The sequence below is a fragment of the Mizuhopecten yessoensis genome, unplaced genomic scaffold (genome assembly GCF_002113885.1).
Source record: "Mizuhopecten yessoensis strain PY_sf001 unplaced genomic scaffold, ASM211388v2 scaffold2699, whole genome shotgun sequence".
Taxonomy (NCBI): domain Eukaryota; kingdom Metazoa; phylum Mollusca; class Bivalvia; order Pectinida; family Pectinidae; genus Mizuhopecten; species Mizuhopecten yessoensis.
In genome coordinates, this window is record NW_018404676.1 from 903,928 (window position 1) to 923,822 (window position 19,895).

At 36.6% G+C, this 19,895-nt stretch overlaps 1 protein-coding gene across 8 annotated transcripts in view; it reads left to right on the top strand.

Moving 5' to 3' along the window:
* Nucleotides 1-19,895, top strand: part of LOC110446470 (spectrin beta chain, non-erythrocytic 5-like) — a 131,482-nt gene that overhangs the window by 92,252 nt on the left and 19,335 nt on the right. For 5 of the 8 annotated variants that reach the window (XM_021491638.1, XM_021491643.1, XM_021491644.1 and 2 more), the window contains 26 exons: nucleotides 2,023-2,034; nucleotides 4,360-4,478; nucleotides 4,955-5,183; nucleotides 5,449-5,570; nucleotides 5,827-5,887; nucleotides 6,234-6,335; nucleotides 6,548-6,736; nucleotides 7,370-7,447; nucleotides 7,865-8,128; nucleotides 8,659-8,805; nucleotides 9,414-9,551; nucleotides 9,937-10,062; nucleotides 10,623-10,753; nucleotides 11,050-11,236; nucleotides 11,388-11,588; nucleotides 11,835-11,930; nucleotides 12,325-12,459; nucleotides 13,160-13,342; nucleotides 13,927-14,118; nucleotides 15,218-15,373; nucleotides 15,888-16,105; nucleotides 16,467-16,656; nucleotides 16,799-16,897; nucleotides 17,203-17,385; nucleotides 17,958-18,071; nucleotides 19,512-19,523. In XM_021491638.1, coding sequence (XP_021347313.1) covers nucleotides 2,023-2,034; nucleotides 4,360-4,478; nucleotides 4,955-5,183; nucleotides 5,449-5,570; nucleotides 5,827-5,887; nucleotides 6,234-6,335; nucleotides 6,548-6,736; nucleotides 7,370-7,447; nucleotides 7,865-8,128; nucleotides 8,659-8,805; nucleotides 9,414-9,551; nucleotides 9,937-10,062; nucleotides 10,623-10,753; nucleotides 11,050-11,236; nucleotides 11,388-11,588; nucleotides 11,835-11,930; nucleotides 12,325-12,459; nucleotides 13,160-13,342; nucleotides 13,927-14,118; nucleotides 15,218-15,373; nucleotides 15,888-16,105; nucleotides 16,467-16,656; nucleotides 16,799-16,897; nucleotides 17,203-17,385; nucleotides 17,958-18,071; nucleotides 19,512-19,523 — 3,684 coding nt within the window. The remainder of the gene's footprint in view (nucleotides 1-2,022; nucleotides 2,035-4,359; nucleotides 4,479-4,954; nucleotides 5,184-5,448; nucleotides 5,571-5,826; nucleotides 5,888-6,233; nucleotides 6,336-6,547; nucleotides 6,737-7,369; nucleotides 7,448-7,864; nucleotides 8,129-8,658; nucleotides 8,806-9,413; nucleotides 9,552-9,936; nucleotides 10,063-10,622; nucleotides 10,754-11,049; nucleotides 11,237-11,387; nucleotides 11,589-11,834; nucleotides 11,931-12,324; nucleotides 12,460-13,159; nucleotides 13,343-13,926; nucleotides 14,119-15,217; nucleotides 15,374-15,887; nucleotides 16,106-16,466; nucleotides 16,657-16,798; nucleotides 16,898-17,202; nucleotides 17,386-17,957; nucleotides 18,072-19,511; nucleotides 19,524-19,895) is intronic. The other 3 variants (XM_021491639.1, XM_021491640.1, XM_021491642.1) reach the window with 3 other exon arrangements.

Here is a 19,895-nt window from a genome sequence, read left to right on the forward strand (position 1 = left end):
TCTAAATTACAGGTGATATATTTTCCTATATGATCTAAATTACAGGTATTATATTCCTGTATGATCTAAATTACAGGTGAAATATTCCTGTAGTATGATCTAAATTACAGGTATTATATTCCTGTATGATCTAAATTACAGGTAATATATTCCTGTATGATCTAAATTACAGGTGAAATATTCCTATATGATTTTAATTACAGGTATTATATTCCTGTATGATCTAAATTACAGGTGATATATTCCTGTATGATCTAAATTACCGGTGGTATATTCCTGTATGATCTAAATTACAGGTTATATATTCCTATATGATCTATATTACTGGTGATATATTCCTGTATGATCTAAATTACAGGTGAAATATTCATATATGATCTTAATTAAAGGTGAAATATTCCTTTATGATCTGAATTACAGGTATTATATTCCTGTATGATCTAAATTACAGGTGATATATTCCTGTATGATCTAAATTACCGGTGGTATATTCCTGTATGATATAAATTACCGGTGGTATATTCCTGTATGATATTAATTACTGGTGATATATTCCTGTATGATCTAAATTACAGGTGATACATTCCTGTATGATATAAATTGCCAGTGATATATTCCTGTATGATATAAATTACTGGTGGTATATTCCTGTATGATCTAAATTACCGGTGGCACATTCCTGTATGATCTAAATTACAGGTGAAATATTCCTTTATGATCTAAATTACAGGTGATATTTTCCTGTATGATCTAAATTACAGGTGATATATTCCTGTATGATATACATTACCGGTGGTAATTATTCCTGTATGATATAAATTACCGGTGATATATTCCTGTATGATATAAATTACCGGTGGTATATTCCTGTATGATATACATTACCGGTGGTATATTCCTGTATGATATACATTACCGGTGGTATATTCCTGTATGATATACATTACCGGTGGTAATTATTCCTGTATGATATACATTACCGGTGGTAATTATTCCTGTATGATATAAATTACAGGTGATATATTCCTGTATGATATAAATTACCGGTGGTATATTCCTGTATGATATACATTACCGGTGGTATATTCCTGTATGATATACATTACATTACCGGTGGTATATTGCTGTATGATCTATAATTCAGCCACATGCTTGTGTTAACTGTTGTACTAATTTTGGACATTACCTACCATTGTTTGCCCTCTATATAGAGTATATATGGGTTTATTAGGTTGCCACACGTCTGTTATTGTGTGCATCAATTGTTGTCCATAAACAATTAGAATCTAAACTCAAATATTACTGAACAGACTTTATTAAGAATTTATAAGCTTACTCAATTTGAAAGTCATGATGGCTGCCCGAGTGATCATTTCTGAAATCTCATGGTATATTTAAATCAAACTGAAGTTCTCGGCCAATGTCATTGAAACTTTGCAAAATGGTCCTATTTTGGATCCATCTGAGTTAGATATGGCTGTCATGGTGGCCATTGTTAAATACAGTGTAGTAGAACCTTACAAATGTATGTAATGGATCTTCGTAGAGAACCTTTTGGCCTGGTCTTAATCAGGTGTTAACTATGTTTTACATTGATTTGCAGTTTTGTTTTGTTTTCATCTACAAGTACTATACTGCTATATCTAGTAGTACTACTATATATAAACTGTGAAAGTGGAAATGTTCACGGTGTGGGAATGGTCATAACTTTCACATTGAGTAAATTAGCATGAAAATATCAAAACATGAAAATTTATAGATTATAGATAAATATAATATGTAGACTTGACAACTGTTGCCAACGAGAAAATATTCACACTGTGATTAGTTTAAAGGGTCACAACGAACATTTCTTCACACGAATATTTCCACTTTTACGATAGTTTTATCGTCTGTATACAGTGTTGTATTAACCAGGCTAACTACCCTTGTGTTACAGGATGTCCTCTTGTCTGTATTGTTGTGTTTATGGTTTTTATTATTATCCGTGTTTTATTAACACTAACTACCCTTGTATTACAGGATGCCAATGGTGTAAGCACTTTCTTCGTTTTAACACCCTCTATCTCTCACCTTACACCTCCTCACCATCCTTCAGCCACAGCTGTCCGCCACCCATTGTAGTCACTGGACAAGGAAATAGTGTTAGACATCAAGCTAATGAGATTGAAAGCTTGACAAAGAATGAACGATTAGATACTGTTGATTTATCTATTAATGTCACACAAGTTATCTACCCTGTGATGTAGATGGCAAATTATTCTGATGGCTTACATTATTTGCATGAATACATTTCTGAAAATACTTGATGATATTCTTAGTTCTTACCAGTTGTTTCATGTAAAGTTATGTGTAGATCATATATTTAGTTTGTCTTACTGATCATTCTGTAAGTGATTCCATCCTATTTGACGTGGTGTCGGAGTGATAACGTCACAAGCAATGTAGGTTCATGTCATTGACTGTGAATTCTCCTTACTTAGGTAGTGTAATATGGAATAATTGCTGTTGGAAAGTATCAGTGAAGTTTTAAAAAGATAAGGAGCTATTTAATATTTCAGGAACTATTAAGACCAAAACAAATTCTGGATGGCTCCAATCTATCTATCACAGTGCATGGCGTGTAATTGACCCACGTATGAACTCTTTTCTCCTGTTGTTTACGTTGCTTTACCTGTTTCCTTGGTTACAATCCCTTGTTTCTATATATAGTTTGTGTACCTTTTCTTCAATGTTAAATGTGTATTTGATATATATCCCATACATTCATATCACAATGATCCAGGGTCTGCTGTGTTAGCAACAATACTCCTTAACAGATTTTGTTTGTTGGTATGACCAGCAAATACTTGTGGTTAGTTAGTGTATATATTTATGTTACTACAGGAGTGTATATATTTATGTTTCTACAGGAGTATAGATTTATGATACAACAGGAGAGTATAGATTTATGTTACTACAGGAGTGTATAGATTTATGATACAGCAGGAGTGTATAGATTTATGTTACTACTTGAGTATAGATTTATGATACAACAGGAGAGTATAGATTTATGTTACTACAGGAGAGTATAGATTTATGTTACTACAGGAGTGTATAGATTTATGTTATGACAGGAGTGTATAGATTTATGTTACTACTTGAGTATAGATTTATGATACAACAGGAGAGTATAGATTTATGATACAACAGGAGTGTATAGATTTATGTTACTACAGGAGTGTATAGATTTATGTTATGACAGGAGTGTATAGAATTATATTACTACAAGAGTGTATAGATTTATGTTTTTACAGGAGTGTATAGATTTATGTAACTACAGGAGTGTATAGATTTATGTTACTACAAGAGTGTATAGATTTATGTAACTACAGGAGTGTTGCCTGCATTCTTTGTTGTTATTTTTGTGCTTGAATATTTAGTTTGTAGTTGTGTGAGAATTTATTTGCATCTGAAAAAATGAAGTCACATTATTATATAAATCACAACTTGTTAGAGCCGAGTTAACTATCATGGTTGTGTTCATTATGCACTATTTCTGTCAATTTACCTGCAGTTAATATTTTTATTGGGTTTGGGAAATGTTCTGCTACCATGCATAAATCTATTCTTTTAAGTTGGGAAGGGTAAAATTTACCTGTGTATTTGTTGTTTAAAAAGGGGTAAGCATCGCTATTGTTACCTGTCTGGGTACGGAAGTGTTGTCATTTTTTGTCACCTTTGATCATTGCTTGAACAAGTTTGAGGCTGTTTTTAGAAGACCAATATGTTTTGTAATATAATAAGCCCATGGTTTCTTGCAGACACAAGCATTAGCACATTTATCACTTATTTTTCCTACATTAGAATGAATGTTTCCTTGTACGTCATTGGCAGGTAACAATCAAAACGACTATATTTGACATAGTAAGGGCGTCCCTAGGGATTGAAAAATTATAATTCTGAAATTTTCCATTCTGGATTTTATGATTTTTGGAATTCCAGTTTGGTTGTTAATTATATTTATACTTCTGCATGAAGTGAACTGCTGCAGTGCAAAAATTAAACACACGCCTAACTCATCATTTACTTCTGTCTGGCACTCTCATTTAAAGCCATATTGGTAAATCTGGAGATTCACAAGGTTATCATTGTAGTCCAGTCGCCTTTCCTTATGTGTAGCAGAAACAGTGACAGATGATGTATTGGTTACAAGTTACAATTCCTGATGGCACAGTAACACATTTCACATGAAGTTATATATATGAGGTTCGAGAGTAAACAGGATATTTTATTTAGTCAAGTACAGAATGATATAATAGATCAGATAATACACAGTTGTGTTCCCTTGTCTAATTTGTCGCCTACTGTTCCTGACAGGGTATTACAGTGGATGACAGTCGTATCAAGGCCATCAACGATCTGGCCGCCAAGCTAATCTCACAGGGACGAACAGACACAGTGGCCGTGAAACAGAGGCGTGACGAGATGAACCAGAAGTAAGTAAAGTTACATACAGCACAACCTAATGGCTGGTTTGTATGCCCCCAACCATTTTATAGGGGCCACATCAATTCTGACCTATGTCCGGACATTCAGTCCTTTTGCAGTTCATTGTCATGACTCTCCCTTCTTCATTTCTAAATAAATCTTAATTAAAAGCTTTTACAAAGGTCACGTATGAGAATACCTTAGATGAGTTTGTATTTCAGCATCTCAAGGTCAAGTCTGAGGTCAGTGCTATATTTAGATCAACCACTGAGCTGAGGGAGCATTCATGTCCTACCTCACATGTCATTGGTTTAATTGTAACACCATGGTTACATATGATATCAGTGGTTGGATGTACCACAATGTATTTTTAGGAAGAAGAGCTATAAATTATTGGAATCGGCTTTATATTTGTTTGAAAGTATGGAAATCACACCGTGTATTTGGCCGAGATTTGACATCATCCAATAATGTATGTTGCTAGATGGAAAGGTATCCAAGGAGACCTTAACAACTACAAACAGAAAATGGCGGCTGCATTAGAGATCCACGCCTTTAACCGTGACGTAGACGACATCAACGATCGTATCAACGAGAAGGCTGTGCTGCTGTCCAGTGAAGACATGGGCAAGGACTTGAACGCTGTGGAGGCCCTACAGAGGAAACAGGAGGCGATGGAACGTGACATGACCGCACTACAGACCCAGCTTGAGGTTCATATACAAATACCATATATATTGGTGATAATAAACATGGGTGTTAACTCTAAACAATAAAAAAATAAATAAAGGTTGGGCATCTTAACTTGGGAATGTTGAAGAGAGTGCTTTTGTAATCTTGAGGTGGTTACATTGGATGATAAATCAAGTGGTGTTCAAAGAAAATCATTTTTGAATTTAAATGTTGCCAATCATTAGATGTTCAACAGTTCTTTTGAAATGATGAGACTTAATTTGCTATGTTTGATTTCGTAAACAGAGAATTGAGCTGCAGTGTCGTCAGCTGTGTACAAAGTATCCCGACATGGCAGATTCAATACTGCTGAAACAAAAGGAGGCTCAGGACAACTGGGAGAAACTTGAGGACCTCTCTGACCTCAGGTACGCACCATTGACTGGTGGCAGGGTCACTGATAACTATAGACATGGAATAATCCCAGGCTCATAGCAGTCTGTGTTTGTGGAGCTATATTGAAAATCAATTGTCTAGGTCACCGTTAAATTAAATTATGGCATATATGAATTTGAATATTATCAAGGAAGAACATTTTGCTGATTATACTTTAACGAATCACCTGTTCACATTTTGTTAATTTTACAAAATTTTGTTTTAAACTGTTCCTTGATTTGCTTTCAGGAAATCGAGGCTGGTAGAGTCCTACAAACTTCAGAAGTTCCTTGCTGATGCAAGGGAACTGGTAAGTTGACTTTGTTATTTAACACTCATAGTGGTTTGTCATACATATATGTCTCTCAGTATACAGAATGAATTTCTGTCTTTTCTTTTTGATTTTATAATATTCTTTTGAAGTAAATCTTGTTTTCTGTTTATTCATGTACATGTGATAACCTTAAGAACAGCACAGTCTAGCATGACTTTCAAATTCTGACCAGTCTATTACCGCCCCGGTAAAGACAATGTTAAAGTTAATATGTACTTATTTTTGTCAAAAATTAATAAATAACAATTATTTTTTAATATTTCTGGTATAAAAAATATGGGCGTATACAATGTATTTGACCTTGTCACCATGACCTTTACAGATTACCTGGTCAGGTGACATGACAACTAGGATGAATGCTGCTGATCTGGCTAAGGACGTTCCCGAGGCAGAAAGCCTGCTACAAATGCATCATGAACGCAAGGTAGGCAATGTACATGATTTCAATGAAAACATTTTCTAAGGAATGTTATGCTAATTTTATGAAAAAAACTTGTACTTGCTTTATTTATTGACACATGAAAAAACAGAATGTTAATGTGTATATAAATTAGTTTATTTATAGAGAAGCACTCCTAATATAAAAATAAATCTAATATTTGTGTCCTACTAAAATGTTTGTATATTGTTGCCCAGGCGGAGATTGATGGTCGTAAGCCCCACTTTGCAGCTGTGAGAGAGTATGGTATCAAGCTAATTGATAACAAGCATTCTGCTGCAGAGGAAATACAGAAGACCATCGGTCAACTTGACCATACCAAGCTGTCACTGAATGGAGCCTGGGACAAGCGTAATGTGGTCCTTACTCAGTGTCACGATCTCCAGGTAAGGTCAAAGGTCATACAGACTGCTAAGTCCTACACACGAGAAGCTAAATAGAAGTTGGGCATACCAGTGATCTGGTCCCCAAATATCAATTAATGTAGCAATAAGAATTGTATAACATGTCTTGTTGTTTAGGACTAGATAGGGGACTTTCAGAGGTTGACGGGAATGGTTTGATAAAAGAATAATTCCATTATCAGTTAAAACATGTTGTCATGCCATGTTTTGTGGATATGGATTATGTGAGATGCATGGCTTTGTAATTACATCAAACCGTAATGGACTACTTACATGGGAAATGATCGGATTATGACCGAGACACCGTTCATTTGAGGGGGAAATCCTGTTCTAACTTATAAATAAAACATTCACCTATTAAGACCAGAAAAAGTATTTTGTTTCCAATTCAGGTAGATAGGCAGGACAACTATTTGCAAAATAATTGTACAAAAGTTGAGGTATAAAGATGTAGCACGACTGATTTTAACTGTGCATGTTTAAAAAAAGGTTTGATTGATGAGGTTCTAAAAACTAGCGTAGGTAGGGAAAATTGGATAGGAAATGTTGAGGACTGAATGTTGATGTTATATAACCACTGCCTCAAACTAACCGTGCAATTTGCTGGTTTTACAGGTTTTCAACGATACAGCGGAACAAACAGAATCCTGGATAAATACCAAGGAGGCGTTCCTGTCCAATGATGATCTAGGGGTAAGATTAAGTGGGACATTGGGTGTATCTACAGATAGGTGTAGTCTGATTCTATGTATCAATATAGGTGAAAAATAGCTTAATACATGTGATGAAATCGTGTTCTGTAGAGCAGTGCTGTATTAACAAGAGACAAATATACCTCGGGTCACTGTGTTTTGTGCTACGTTCCTGTTAAATCCTTAAATTGTTCTTTTAGGTTGTTACATTCAAAAATCAGTTGGGTGTTCGTCGCATATATTGAAAGTCCAGCCAACACCCAATAAAAGGATCCTACCTAATATTGGAACGGCGTTGGCTCGACTTCTCCCCCTTTCTGTTTTGAAAGTAACATCATATAAAAATGTGTAAGGGTTTCGCTGGACTGATTTATCTTTGTATATATTAATATTAAGAATGACCTATTTGTGGTTACAGAATACACTGTACAGCGTTGAGGCGTTGATTAAGAAACATGATGGGTTTGAGAAGGCGACACAAGCCCAACAGGACAGACTGGAGGACCTGAAACAGTTCGCACAGAACCTGAATGAGCAGAACCACTACGCCACTCATGAGATTGTTGACCGCTGTCAAGCTGCTGTGGAGCGCACCAGACGATTTATGGAACACTCGACTGCCAGGAGGCAGAAACTGGAGGATTCCAAGAACTACCAGCTCTTCCTCAGGAACCTGTATGAAGTAAGCTATCTATGCCTGATCTAATAGTACAGCTATGGGAATGGCTGTGATATAACACGAAACACACTACAAATTAGATTGACACACCCTTATGATACAATTTTTATTAACCCTTTCAACACTGTAGACCATAATGGACTCATCCATATCAATGCGTGGTAGAGTCTACTGAAGTTACATAGGGGTAAAGGGTTAATGACAAAATATTGTCACACCACCACCATTTGTTGGGTAAAATGGTGGTGTTTATAATATCAGGATTTTGGCACTTTATCTAGGGCGACATTTAAGGAAATTGCTCAGAATTTGGCAGTAAGCAAGAAAAACAAATGAAGAATAGGGATTTGATATTGAGGTTTTACTGTATAAATGAGGGCCAAGTAGTAAGTGGAAGACTTGATTAAAATATAATTAATACCAACAGTTGCTAAAACCTCAAACAGTGTTTGTGATTTCTGTACATCTATCCATCCCAAAATAAACAAGATGTGACAACTTGTTTAAAAGGCTGCATTGCGTTTGTACTTTAGGTGTCTAACTGGATTAATGAGAAGCTTCAGGTGGCCCTGGATGAGTCCTACAGAGACCCTACTAACCTACAAGCCAAGCTCCAAAAGCACCAGGCATTTGAGGCGGAGGTGACGGCCAACAGGAACAGAGTGGACGCTGTGGTGGAGGTATGAGATACACATGACATATCACTAGTAATTTGGGGTTTGAGTTTGAAGCAATAGTGAAAACCATTTACCTGATTGCATTGTTATAATCATGTTTGTTCAGAAGGCAATGCTGTTATTTGAATAACAATAGCTGACATTGACCCTCTATTAGTGTACCTGTGGTGTGATATGACAATAATCGTGATTTGTTTCTGGTTTCCATTAATGAACAGGGCAGTTATCGCTGTGATCTTTTCATGACAAGGGTTTTGCACCAATTAAAAAATCCCAAGAGTGAAATTTCCCTATCCTACACCCCTTGGTGTGAAGGAATAATTTTCTCTAGCTCTGATTAGCAGAACTAGTGAAGAAACCACAAAAATATGTCGCATTTTCTACACTGCATCATCAGAACATTTCCGATTTCCTAATGTCAAGTCTTTGTTGTTCCACTATGACATCACGCGCACATGAAATGGGATGGAAGATGTTTTACACCCCTTTCTTACCCTGGACAGTTCTGTCGTATTCACACAGGAATGAGATAAAATGATTTCTAATAGCACCCACTGTAATGGATAGATCTCTAATGTCATTGGTAAAATGTAATCAAACATTGTCAACAGGAGGGCAATGGGCTGGCGAAACAGGACCATTACGCCAAGACAGACATAGAAAAGAGACTGAATGAACTGGAGTTGAGTTGGGAAGCTCTCATGGCTGCTAGTGCTGAAAAGAAAGACAGACTCCAGGATGCTTACCAGGTATATCAACTGAGCAAGATTGTTACAATAGATAGTATACACTTTCTTTATTTTACAACTTTGAAACAACTTATATTAATTACTCTTGTTGGCCTATGTGTTTCTCTACACAAGTACAAGTAACAAGACCGAAGATAATGCAATCTAACATTAACAAACACTTCTTTTGAAATTGGTTGATCAATTTACTGTGAAAAATGCTGTTTAAGTACTCCTATCAGCATATTCCTATTTTGTTAAGTATTTTAGGGCACATTCACTATTTTAGCAGTCACATGGCAGGGTGGGTTCGGTTATTGCAGACAAACATCACCACAAACATAACGTTCCATTTTATTTTGGAATTGATTTTAAAAAAAACATTTTTTTCATTATGATGTTGTAGGCATTGATGTTTAATCGTGTTGTGGACGACCTAATGGCCTGGATGGAGGATGTGGAATCGCAGCTCATGTCGGAGGACCACGGCAAGGACCTCACTTCTGTCCACAACCTCCTCAAGAAACACCAGGTCAGTCAGTGATGGCCTTTTGTCACGTGTCATTACTTATAAGAGGGATTATCTCATTGGTCCATAACTATGTTATCTTGTTAAAACTGTTTTGAATTGAAGTTTCATTAATGTTATTGATTTGTGTATAAAAAAAATCAGCTTTTACTTTACACTTGTACAGCTTGACACTAGAGTAAAACCTTGTTATATTACCCACATTTGTCCAGAGAAATTTTGACATTATATAAGAGTTTGGAAGTAAACTGATGGAAAATTAGAAAGGAATTCTTAAGAAAAAAGATACCTTGAAATATGTTGGCAGTAAGCAAAATGACAAAGAAGCATTATATCAAGGGTTTAATGTATTTTGCTGGACCTCAGATCTGATGTCAACTTTACCGGTTCTCATGTTATGTGATAACTTCCTGGTGTCAGTATAAAACTCCTGGTATAACAGGCCCAACATTGGACCTTTGATATGCTTTGGTTTAGTACACACCTATAAGTTGTGTGATCAGATCTGTTCCTACTTCCTAGATAACAGTAGTATATCAGGCTATGATTGATTGTTGTTACAGATGCTAGAACAGGACATCCAGATTCACAAAGAGAAAGTGACCGACATCCAAGACGCTGCTCAGGTGTTCAAGGAAGCTAAACACTTCATGAACAAGGACCTGCAGGCCAGGGCCAAAGAAACTACTGACAGGTATGTGTGTCACTGTCTGGCCGTGTTGTAGGCATAGGAAAGATCTACCCATTAATGGAGGAAGTGATGTCATTCTTTCATTTCACACCTGGTAGCTTTTGTTTGATTGTCATTATATGCTTATCATATCCCCTGAGCTTCGTTATAAACATGATTTGCCAAACATTTATTTCTAAAGGCAGAACTATTCATAATCCATACTTACCAACCTAAAGAAAAGGTTTGTTTAATATGAACAATGTTACACTCTGTACTATACTGTAATTGTGAGTTTATGTTACAATGATTTTTGACAGGTATAAGTCCCTAACGGAGCCGTGCACCATCAGGCGTGACAACCTGGAGGAGGCACTATTGATGTACCAGTTCTACCGCGACGTTGAGGACGAGATGTCATGGATACAGGACAAGAAACCAGTCGCCTCGTCCACTGACCTTGGGGCCTCGTACCCAGCTGTCCAAAACCTTATGAAGAAACACCAGGTGAGTATCAGTCTAAAATAAGGGATCGCTTTCTGTAAAGTCAAACATGGATATGAACAATTAACATTTTAATTGATTGCACAGGAATTATAAAATATAAAAGATTACATAGGAATCACAGTTTGGATACAGACCAAATTCATTATTTCAGGCGTTAGAGGCAGAGATTATTGCGCACGAGCCACTGATTGATGATGTGGCTAGTAATGCCCAGCGGATGATTCAGTCCAAACATTTCGCCAGTCAGGACATTGAGATTCGACTGGACGAACTTCATCGTGACCTTCAACAGCTTAAGGAACAGACATCTGTGCGCAAGGTCGCCCTACAAGACTCCCTTGAATCTCAAAAGGTAGGGTTTTAGTCAGTTAATTTATTGATTCAGATTGTGCTCATTCCAATATCTTAAAAGAAGGCAGAAAAAATCCAAACCCAAATGTGGTTCTTGTGAATGTTATGATGAATTTTTGTGTTTTATTATTAAGATTTTTTTATACTCTGCCTTTATTGGTGATGATTTGTTCATACTTGAAGTACAAACAATATGGAAGAAAATGTCCCTATTCTTGATGAGTTTTTGATAATGTTTGTGTGACAGTTCTATGCCGAGATAGCCGAGGCTAACAGCTGGATGGACGAGAAGATCCCTGTCCTCAGCAGTCCGGACTACGGCAAGGATGAGGATACTGTACTGGTAAGTAATTACCACAATCCAAAACTATGACAAACATTTAAATGGTCAAATGAGACTTGCCTGTCGAACCATTTCGTTCCAGCAGAACGACATATTGCAGCTGGTTCATAATGGCACTACTGTAATGTTCCGCTAAAATTGGAATGCTCGTTCACTATCAGTGACTGATAAACTGCTTTGTTTTAATATGAAACACGACAGTTTAATAAATTTCATACAACAAAGTAAAATATCTTTTCATCTACCGATACATGTACAGGTCGATAGCATATACAGATGATGAAACATAAGCGATGTCATAAACCAAAGAATGATGTATTATTAACTAGATGGCCACACTTTTGAGTAATGAATCAATGTTAATTGCACTTAATAAATCCTATCTCTACACTAGGCCTACACAAAGAAGTTAGATGCTTTGGAGAGAGACATTGATAACTTCAGCAACAACATCGGAGAACTGGCCGCTCTGAGTCGTACTTTGGTGGACAAGGGTCACTATGACAGTGAAAATGTGAAGAAACAACAGGTATGGATCACATGATTAGTTTGGCTATACAGGTAGGACCTTTACTTACAGTGAAAGTATGGACAGCTTCACAGTCTTACTTATACATTTCATAGAAACAAAAATGTTCTGAAAAGCAGATTGTTGTAAAAAGTATGTAAAACACTCTTCCAATAAGAAGTGGTAATGCATTCAAGAAAAGTGACTGTTAACAATAGGGTTGTTTTAGATGACCACTGGCCTCTAGCTAATTATAGGGTTGTTTTAGATGACCACTGGCCTCTAGCTTCTCGGCCCACAAAGACAGATTTTCACCTGCCCTTCGACATACCGGTCCAACTTAGGAACTACACTTAGCTGCCTCCAAAATATTGTCCATATCTGTGTAATATTTGTTTAGAACCTGGCCTCTTCCGTATCTTTTTACATATGATCTTCTCCCCTGATGTAATATTTGTTTAGAACCTGGCCTCTTCCGTATCTTTTTACACATGATTGTCTCCCCTGATGTAATATTTGTTTAGAACCTGGCCACTTCCATGTTAAGTAAAAGTTGACCTCCAAGTTTTTATAACACATGGACAGCTGAACAAGTCCATTTTGCAAGCAAAGAGAGTCATATACAGCTCATAGGCACACCTATATGTTTTTTCAAATGTAATGAACTATTTTGATTTGTGCATTGTCTGTTGTGTAAATGATAATTGCTTGTGTTCTGTAGGCATCTGTGGAGAGTAAGCATAGCCATCTTCAGGATCTGTCCAGCCAGCGCCGCATCAGACTGACCGATACCAGGAAACTGTATGAATTTTACCGTGAGGCAGAGGAGGTGTCCGTCTGGATCTCGGAACGTGTGGTAATAGCTGCCTCTGAGGACTACGGACAAGATCTGGAGCATGTGGAGGTTAGTATATCAATTTAGTAGAATTAACAGAGGTATTCATCTCTGAGATCTATGCTCGTTAGTCAGGTGTTGCTAGTTGTAAATTCTCCAGGTGTGGTTACATTTACAATACTCAAGGTCATTGTTCTTAAAACTAGGTCACTTGCTACCTTTAATGCCCTATCATGAAATGGTGCAGAGTATTTAGTGTTACCCTTGCCTGTACTGATACTTCCAGTCAGTTAAAAGTTTTTTAAAGATAAAGTTACCTATGGACTAAGTATGAACTGCAGCAAGGTTCACACAAATTCTCATCCATATATATATATAAAGGTGCTTTGATGATTAGAACATCTTGCATGATTTTATGAAACCTTGACCTTTGTCCCAGGTCTCTGTGACCTTTCTTTAGTTTCTAATTATATAAGTGTGGGAGCAAGGAATCTGTGCCCTACAGACACATTTCTAGTCTCTATTTGTTTGGAAGAAATAAGTCCATTAGAAACCTGAGAGAGAGAGAAGTTCTATGATTATGATATCTTTGAATCATGTTGAACATTTCAAGTGCAATTTTAGACTTGACTTGAATATCTCTCATCCTACAGATGCTGCAGCAGAAGTTTGAGGACTTTATCCATGACCTCAACTCGAGTGAAGATCGGATCACTAAGGTTGAAACTATGGGAACCACCATGGTTGAAGCTCAACATTTTGAGTCGGAGAAGATCAAGATGAGATTAGAAGAGATTAATCAGATGTGGCTAGAATTGAAAGATGTTACCAAAGCTCGACAGGATGTAAGTATCTAATCTGATCCCCGAGATACAAAACCTACCCTATACTGTAGTACTTCTGGCTATAACCTGACCCCCGACATACAAGATCTACCCTATACTATAGTACTTCTGGCTATAACCTGATCCCCGACATACAAAACCTACCCTATGCTGTAGTATGTCTGACTATAACCTGATCCCCGAGATCCAAAACCTACCCTATACTGTAGTACTTCTGGCGATAACCTTATCCCCGACATACAAAACCTACCCTATGCTGTAGTATGTCTGACTATAACCTGATCCGCGAGATACAAAACCTACCCTATACTGTAGAACTTCTGGCTATAACCTGATCCCCGCCATACAAAACCTCCCCTATACTTTAGTACTTCTGGCTATAACCTGATCCCCGACATACAAAACCTACCCTATACTGTAGTATGTCTGACTATAACCTGATCCCCGAGATACAAAACCTACCCTATACTGTAGTACTTCTCGCTATAACCTGATCCCTGACATACAAAACCTACCCTATACTGGAGTACTTCTGGCTATAACCTGATCCCCGAGATACAAAACCTACCCTATACTGTAGTACTTCTGGCTATAACCTGATCCCTGACATACAAAACCTACCCTATACTGGAGTACTTCTGGCTATAACCTGGTTCCCGAGATACAAAACCTACCCTATACTGTAGTACTTCTGGCTATAACCTGATCCCCGACATACAAAATCTACCCTTTACTGTAGTACGTCTGGCTATAACCTGATTCCCCGAGATACAAAACCTACCCTATACTGGAGTACTTCTGGCTATAACCTGATCCCCGAGATACAAAACCTACCCTATACTGTAGTACTTCTGGCTATAACCTGATCCCCGAGATACAAAACCTACCCTATACTGTAGTACTTCTGGCTATAACATTTCAAAGGTCATATAACTTTACCATACACACATACTGTGATAAATTAGGCCTGTTCCAGGAATCTTTAGAAGCTCACTGGATTTTCTGCCAGTAATAGTCCAGCTGGATTGATGATGAATGATGTTATTGTTACCTACATGTAGTTGAATATGAAGATATTAAAACAACCTTTATCTCACAGGCCCTAGCAGCAGCCAAACAGGTTCATATGTATGGCAGGGATGCAGACGACACGCTGGATTGGATCCAGGAGAAGGAGGGACTTGTTACCAAAGATGAGTTTGGCCATGACCTTGAAAGTGTGCGTGCACTACTAAGTAGACACGAAGGACTTGAGGTAAGGTTTTTAGTTATTTACAATATTATCTGTAGCAGTTAAATCAGTGTATTTTAACTAACAGTATTTTTTACGATGATTTATTTAGTTGAAATATTAAGCAGTATGAGTTGTTTTCTAAATTTTCACCAAGGTATGAAAATGAAAATGCATATTTTGAAATGATATGAGCAGTTTTCAATGCCGCAATGGAACTTTTGAAAATTGCTTTCAATTGTAAAATTGATCTTCATTAGTAAGTTTTCAAATAAACCATCAGTAGAAAAGTTGTACGATATGTGTCGTTTTCTTTTTCATGAAGGTATAAAAAAAATATGAAACAATGAGTTTCAGTACATATGATTGATTTGAAAACAAAGAAATATTATTTAATTATGAACTTTATACTTATTATAAATGACAGGATAAACAGAAAAAAGGTCTGATGACTTAATGAATTAATTGGTATGATACGTGCTTAATCTGCTGTATATTGTATAGATCTGACCTTGACCTCATTAATGTTTTTGTACAGCGTGACCTTGCAGCCATCAGTGAACAAGTGGAGTCCATCACGAAGGAAGCGGAGCGACTGATTGGTCAGTTCCCTGATGCCCAGGAACACATCGCAATGAAGCATGAGGAGATGGTTCAGTCATGGAACAACCTAGTCGAGAAGGCAACACTGCGGAAAGAGAAGCTACAACAGGCTGATCAGCTCCAGGTCTACTTCAACGACTACAGGGAACTCATGTTAGTTATCACAGAAGTTTACTGAAATTTTGTTAGTAACGTATGGGACTTCATCATATGTTTGTATCAAACTGTATTTATGTATGTATCAAATGAATGTTGTATTCGATTATTTACTTAAACAACATGTTGTTAATATGCCATTCCTGATACATGTCTGCTTTATTTCAGAACTTTATGGAATCAAGTTATATATAACTTATATATATTTGGAAACTCGCAAATAGAAATACAACTTAACATAATTATGAAATATTTTCTGTAAGATTCACTTACATTTTAAGATACAATACCAGCTGTTGCGAGGACAAAAAACCTGAACAAAGAGTACAATATGTACAGTGATATATTCTCCTTACAGAGCATGGATCAATGAAATGATCGCCATCATCACGTCCGAGGAACATCCGCGGGATCTTTCCCTGGCTGAAGCCAAGATGACACTATGTAAGGAACACAAGACAGAGATAGAGAGTCGAGAGGAGGTTGTCAACACGTTTAGGGAGACAGGACAGGTCATGATCCAAAATGGACACTTCCTGTCTGACGAGGTGTGTACCTATGGTTCCATTTCATTAGTTTATTGATTTCATTTTTAACACACACAAAAAGACAAAATACAAGAATTTGTATAACCAAATATGAAAATACTTCAATTAAAATAATGATGTTCATGTTGCTGATCTGTTCCAGATACAAGAGAAGGTGAAAGACCTAAACTCGGCGTGGGAAGCGTTATTAAGTACATTTGAGACCTACAAAAGAATCTGCGAGCAGAATCTGGAAGCCCAGGTTTGTATATCTGATGTTATTAGTATGATCCTAGTAGTTATGGTTAAGATATGTAGTTTCTAAAAAGGAAGTTCCAATCTTATATTATTTTAAAATCAGAAAACGGTCTTTGAGGTTTTCTTAAGAACTAGAAGTACTTTTACTCGTAGCAAAAGTTTTTTCTCTCAATTGGAGAGTGCAGATTTCAAATAAACTTTATGTGCTTTAAAGAAAGATGATTAGCTTACAATTTTATAATAACTTGATCCCCATGATTTTGTGTGACCTTGATATGACTTATGACCTTTACATTGTGCTTTTACCAGCAACTGAAACATGAGATGGAGCAGTTAGAGGCCTGGATGACGATCAGGGAGCCACTGATGAAGGAGAAAAATTACGGAAGTAACATTCAGGCCGTCGAAGAGTTGCTACGGCGACAAGATGACTTTGAGAAAACTGTTGATGCTCAGTCAGAAAAATTTAAAGGAATCTGTCGTAGAACACAGGTGAGGTGTTGATAGAGACAACATTAGTCCCTGGCATGTGGTTTGGCTGTGGCACTTTGAACTTTAAGGATGATGTCCATTTTAAAAATATTTTACAGATCAGAAGTTAAAAACTGAATGGAAATTATAATTCAAAACACTATTAAAACAATTATCTAGATTTCATAACTGCATCAGTTCTTCTCAATAAGTTATAATGCATTCTACCAAAAGATCAATATCTCAAAAGAGTTTTCAAAATTGGCACATCATCTGTCCATTGACAGTTAGAACAGGCTGTCCTAGACTAGAAACTTTATATTATTGTATGTATTGACACATCATCTGTCCATTGACAGTTAGAACAGGCTGTCCTAGACAAGAAACTTTATATAATTGTATGTATTGACACATCATCTGTCTATTGGCAGTTAGAACAGGCTGTCCTAGACAAGAAACTTTATATTATTGTACATTCTGTATGTATTGACACATCTTCTGTCCATTGACAGTTAGAACAAGCTGTCCTAGACAAGAAACTTTATATTATTGTACATTCTGTATGTATTGACACATCATCTGTCCATTGACAGTTAGAACAAGCTGTCCTAGACAAGAAGCATCAAGAGATTGAACTAGAGAATGCCAGAAGGGAGATGGAGAGACTGGAGGAGATACGAAAACGCGAGCAGGATAGGATTATGGAGGTACGTTAGTAAATCTTAGTCTATGTAGGTTTTATGTCTGCTCCTATTGTCTGTGTGGTTTTGTTACAATGTCAATATGAAAACTAGTTCTGCATACATATTGGAACACCCATCTGTACATCTGTAGCCCCTGGTTAATTGTCTGTGGTAACACCTGGTATTTTGTCTGTCTGCCTGTAAGCCCTAGTTAATTGTCTGTGGTAACACCTGGTATTTTGTCTGTCTGTAACCCCCGGTTAATTGTCTGTGGTAACACCTGGTATTTTGTCGGTCTGTCTGTCTGTATTCCCTGGCTAATTTTCTGTGGTAACACCTTGGATTTTGTCTGTCTGTCTGTAGCCCCTGGTTAATTGTCTGAGGTAACACCTCATATTTTGTCTGTCTGTCTGTAGCCCCTGGGTAATTGTCTGTGGTAACACCTGGTATTTTGTCGGTCTGTCTGTCTGTATTCCCTGGCTACTTTTCTGTGGTAACACCTTGTATTTTGTCTGTCTGTCTGTAGCCCCTGGATAATTGTCTGTGGTAACACCTGGTATTTTGTCTGTCTGTCTGTCTGTAGCCCCTGGTTAATTGTCTGTGCTAACACCTTGTTTGACCTCATATTTATTGTTTGAATACCAGTTAAAAGTCATTAATTTGCTTATAAAAAAGTTGATTCACTTTAATAGTGCTATATATACAATCAGTTACTAATTTTGGGTATTTTTTTGATGTTTTGTGAACAAATCCCTTTGAGCAGACAACCAATAGTGTAGATAATAGACTGCAATGAAATGTTTAAAAAAAGACAAAAAAACAGCATGTCTGACAAAAATAACGACTTTTCTGGTAGGACTACTGAAGTTTACAAGGTGTAATTTGGCCACACAGAGGCTGGTGACCTTACACAGCAAATCATAAAGTCACATTTTTGCCTTAGTAAACAAAGTTTCCTCGGTGAAAATATGCAATGTTGTCCTTCATGACTGGTATTTATTTTATCGTATGTATGATAGTTTTCTCGACCAATCAGATTACAAGTTTTTCAGGAAGGTATAATAATCATAAACATTAAATGAATTGTTAACATACTGACAATGTAATGATACCTGTCTTCCCTCTGTGCTATGGGTTTGTGTGGTGTTTGCTATATTGCGTGTGAAAAAGTAGATGTGCACTTTCTAACACGTGGTCAACAGTAATTGAAAGAATAAGACATATTTTGAAGAAATTTTCAATCTTGGATGTTCGTTATTTTTTGGAAGTAAAGAATAGGATATGATAGTCATTTTCTTTCTCAAAAGGAATGGAATAAAAAAGTTCATTACAGAACATGAAAAATTGGAGATTGCATAATGGATGCTAAACAGTTTATAGCGTTTTGTAACCTGACTATCACAGATTAATCGAAATGCTTGGTTATATTTGGTGACAACCTTTGACCTGTTTTATTTTTTGCAGACTGTGCAGAGTGTATGTTTGATTTCTTGCTTGATCTGTGTTTTTTGCAACATAATTTTTTTATGTACAATAATTTGTTTGTCCTGTTTTGTTGCTAAATCAGCTTTAAGCTTGAAGGATGTTGTAAAAGTTTTCATGTCAAATGACATGTAATTACTTTCTACCATATATTTTCATTCTGAGCTTCACTTTTTTTTCACGTTTTCTTTAACATTGATGTTCCTATATCAAGTGTGGCGAGTCTACTTACTAGTTAGTGTTTACTGTCCTTCAGAAAGTCTGTTTCTCATGATTTATGTATTAACTATTGTAGAGACATGAATAACATCTAACTTATTTGTAATATAATTAGAAGGCCACATCACAAAGACACTTCAGAGATAA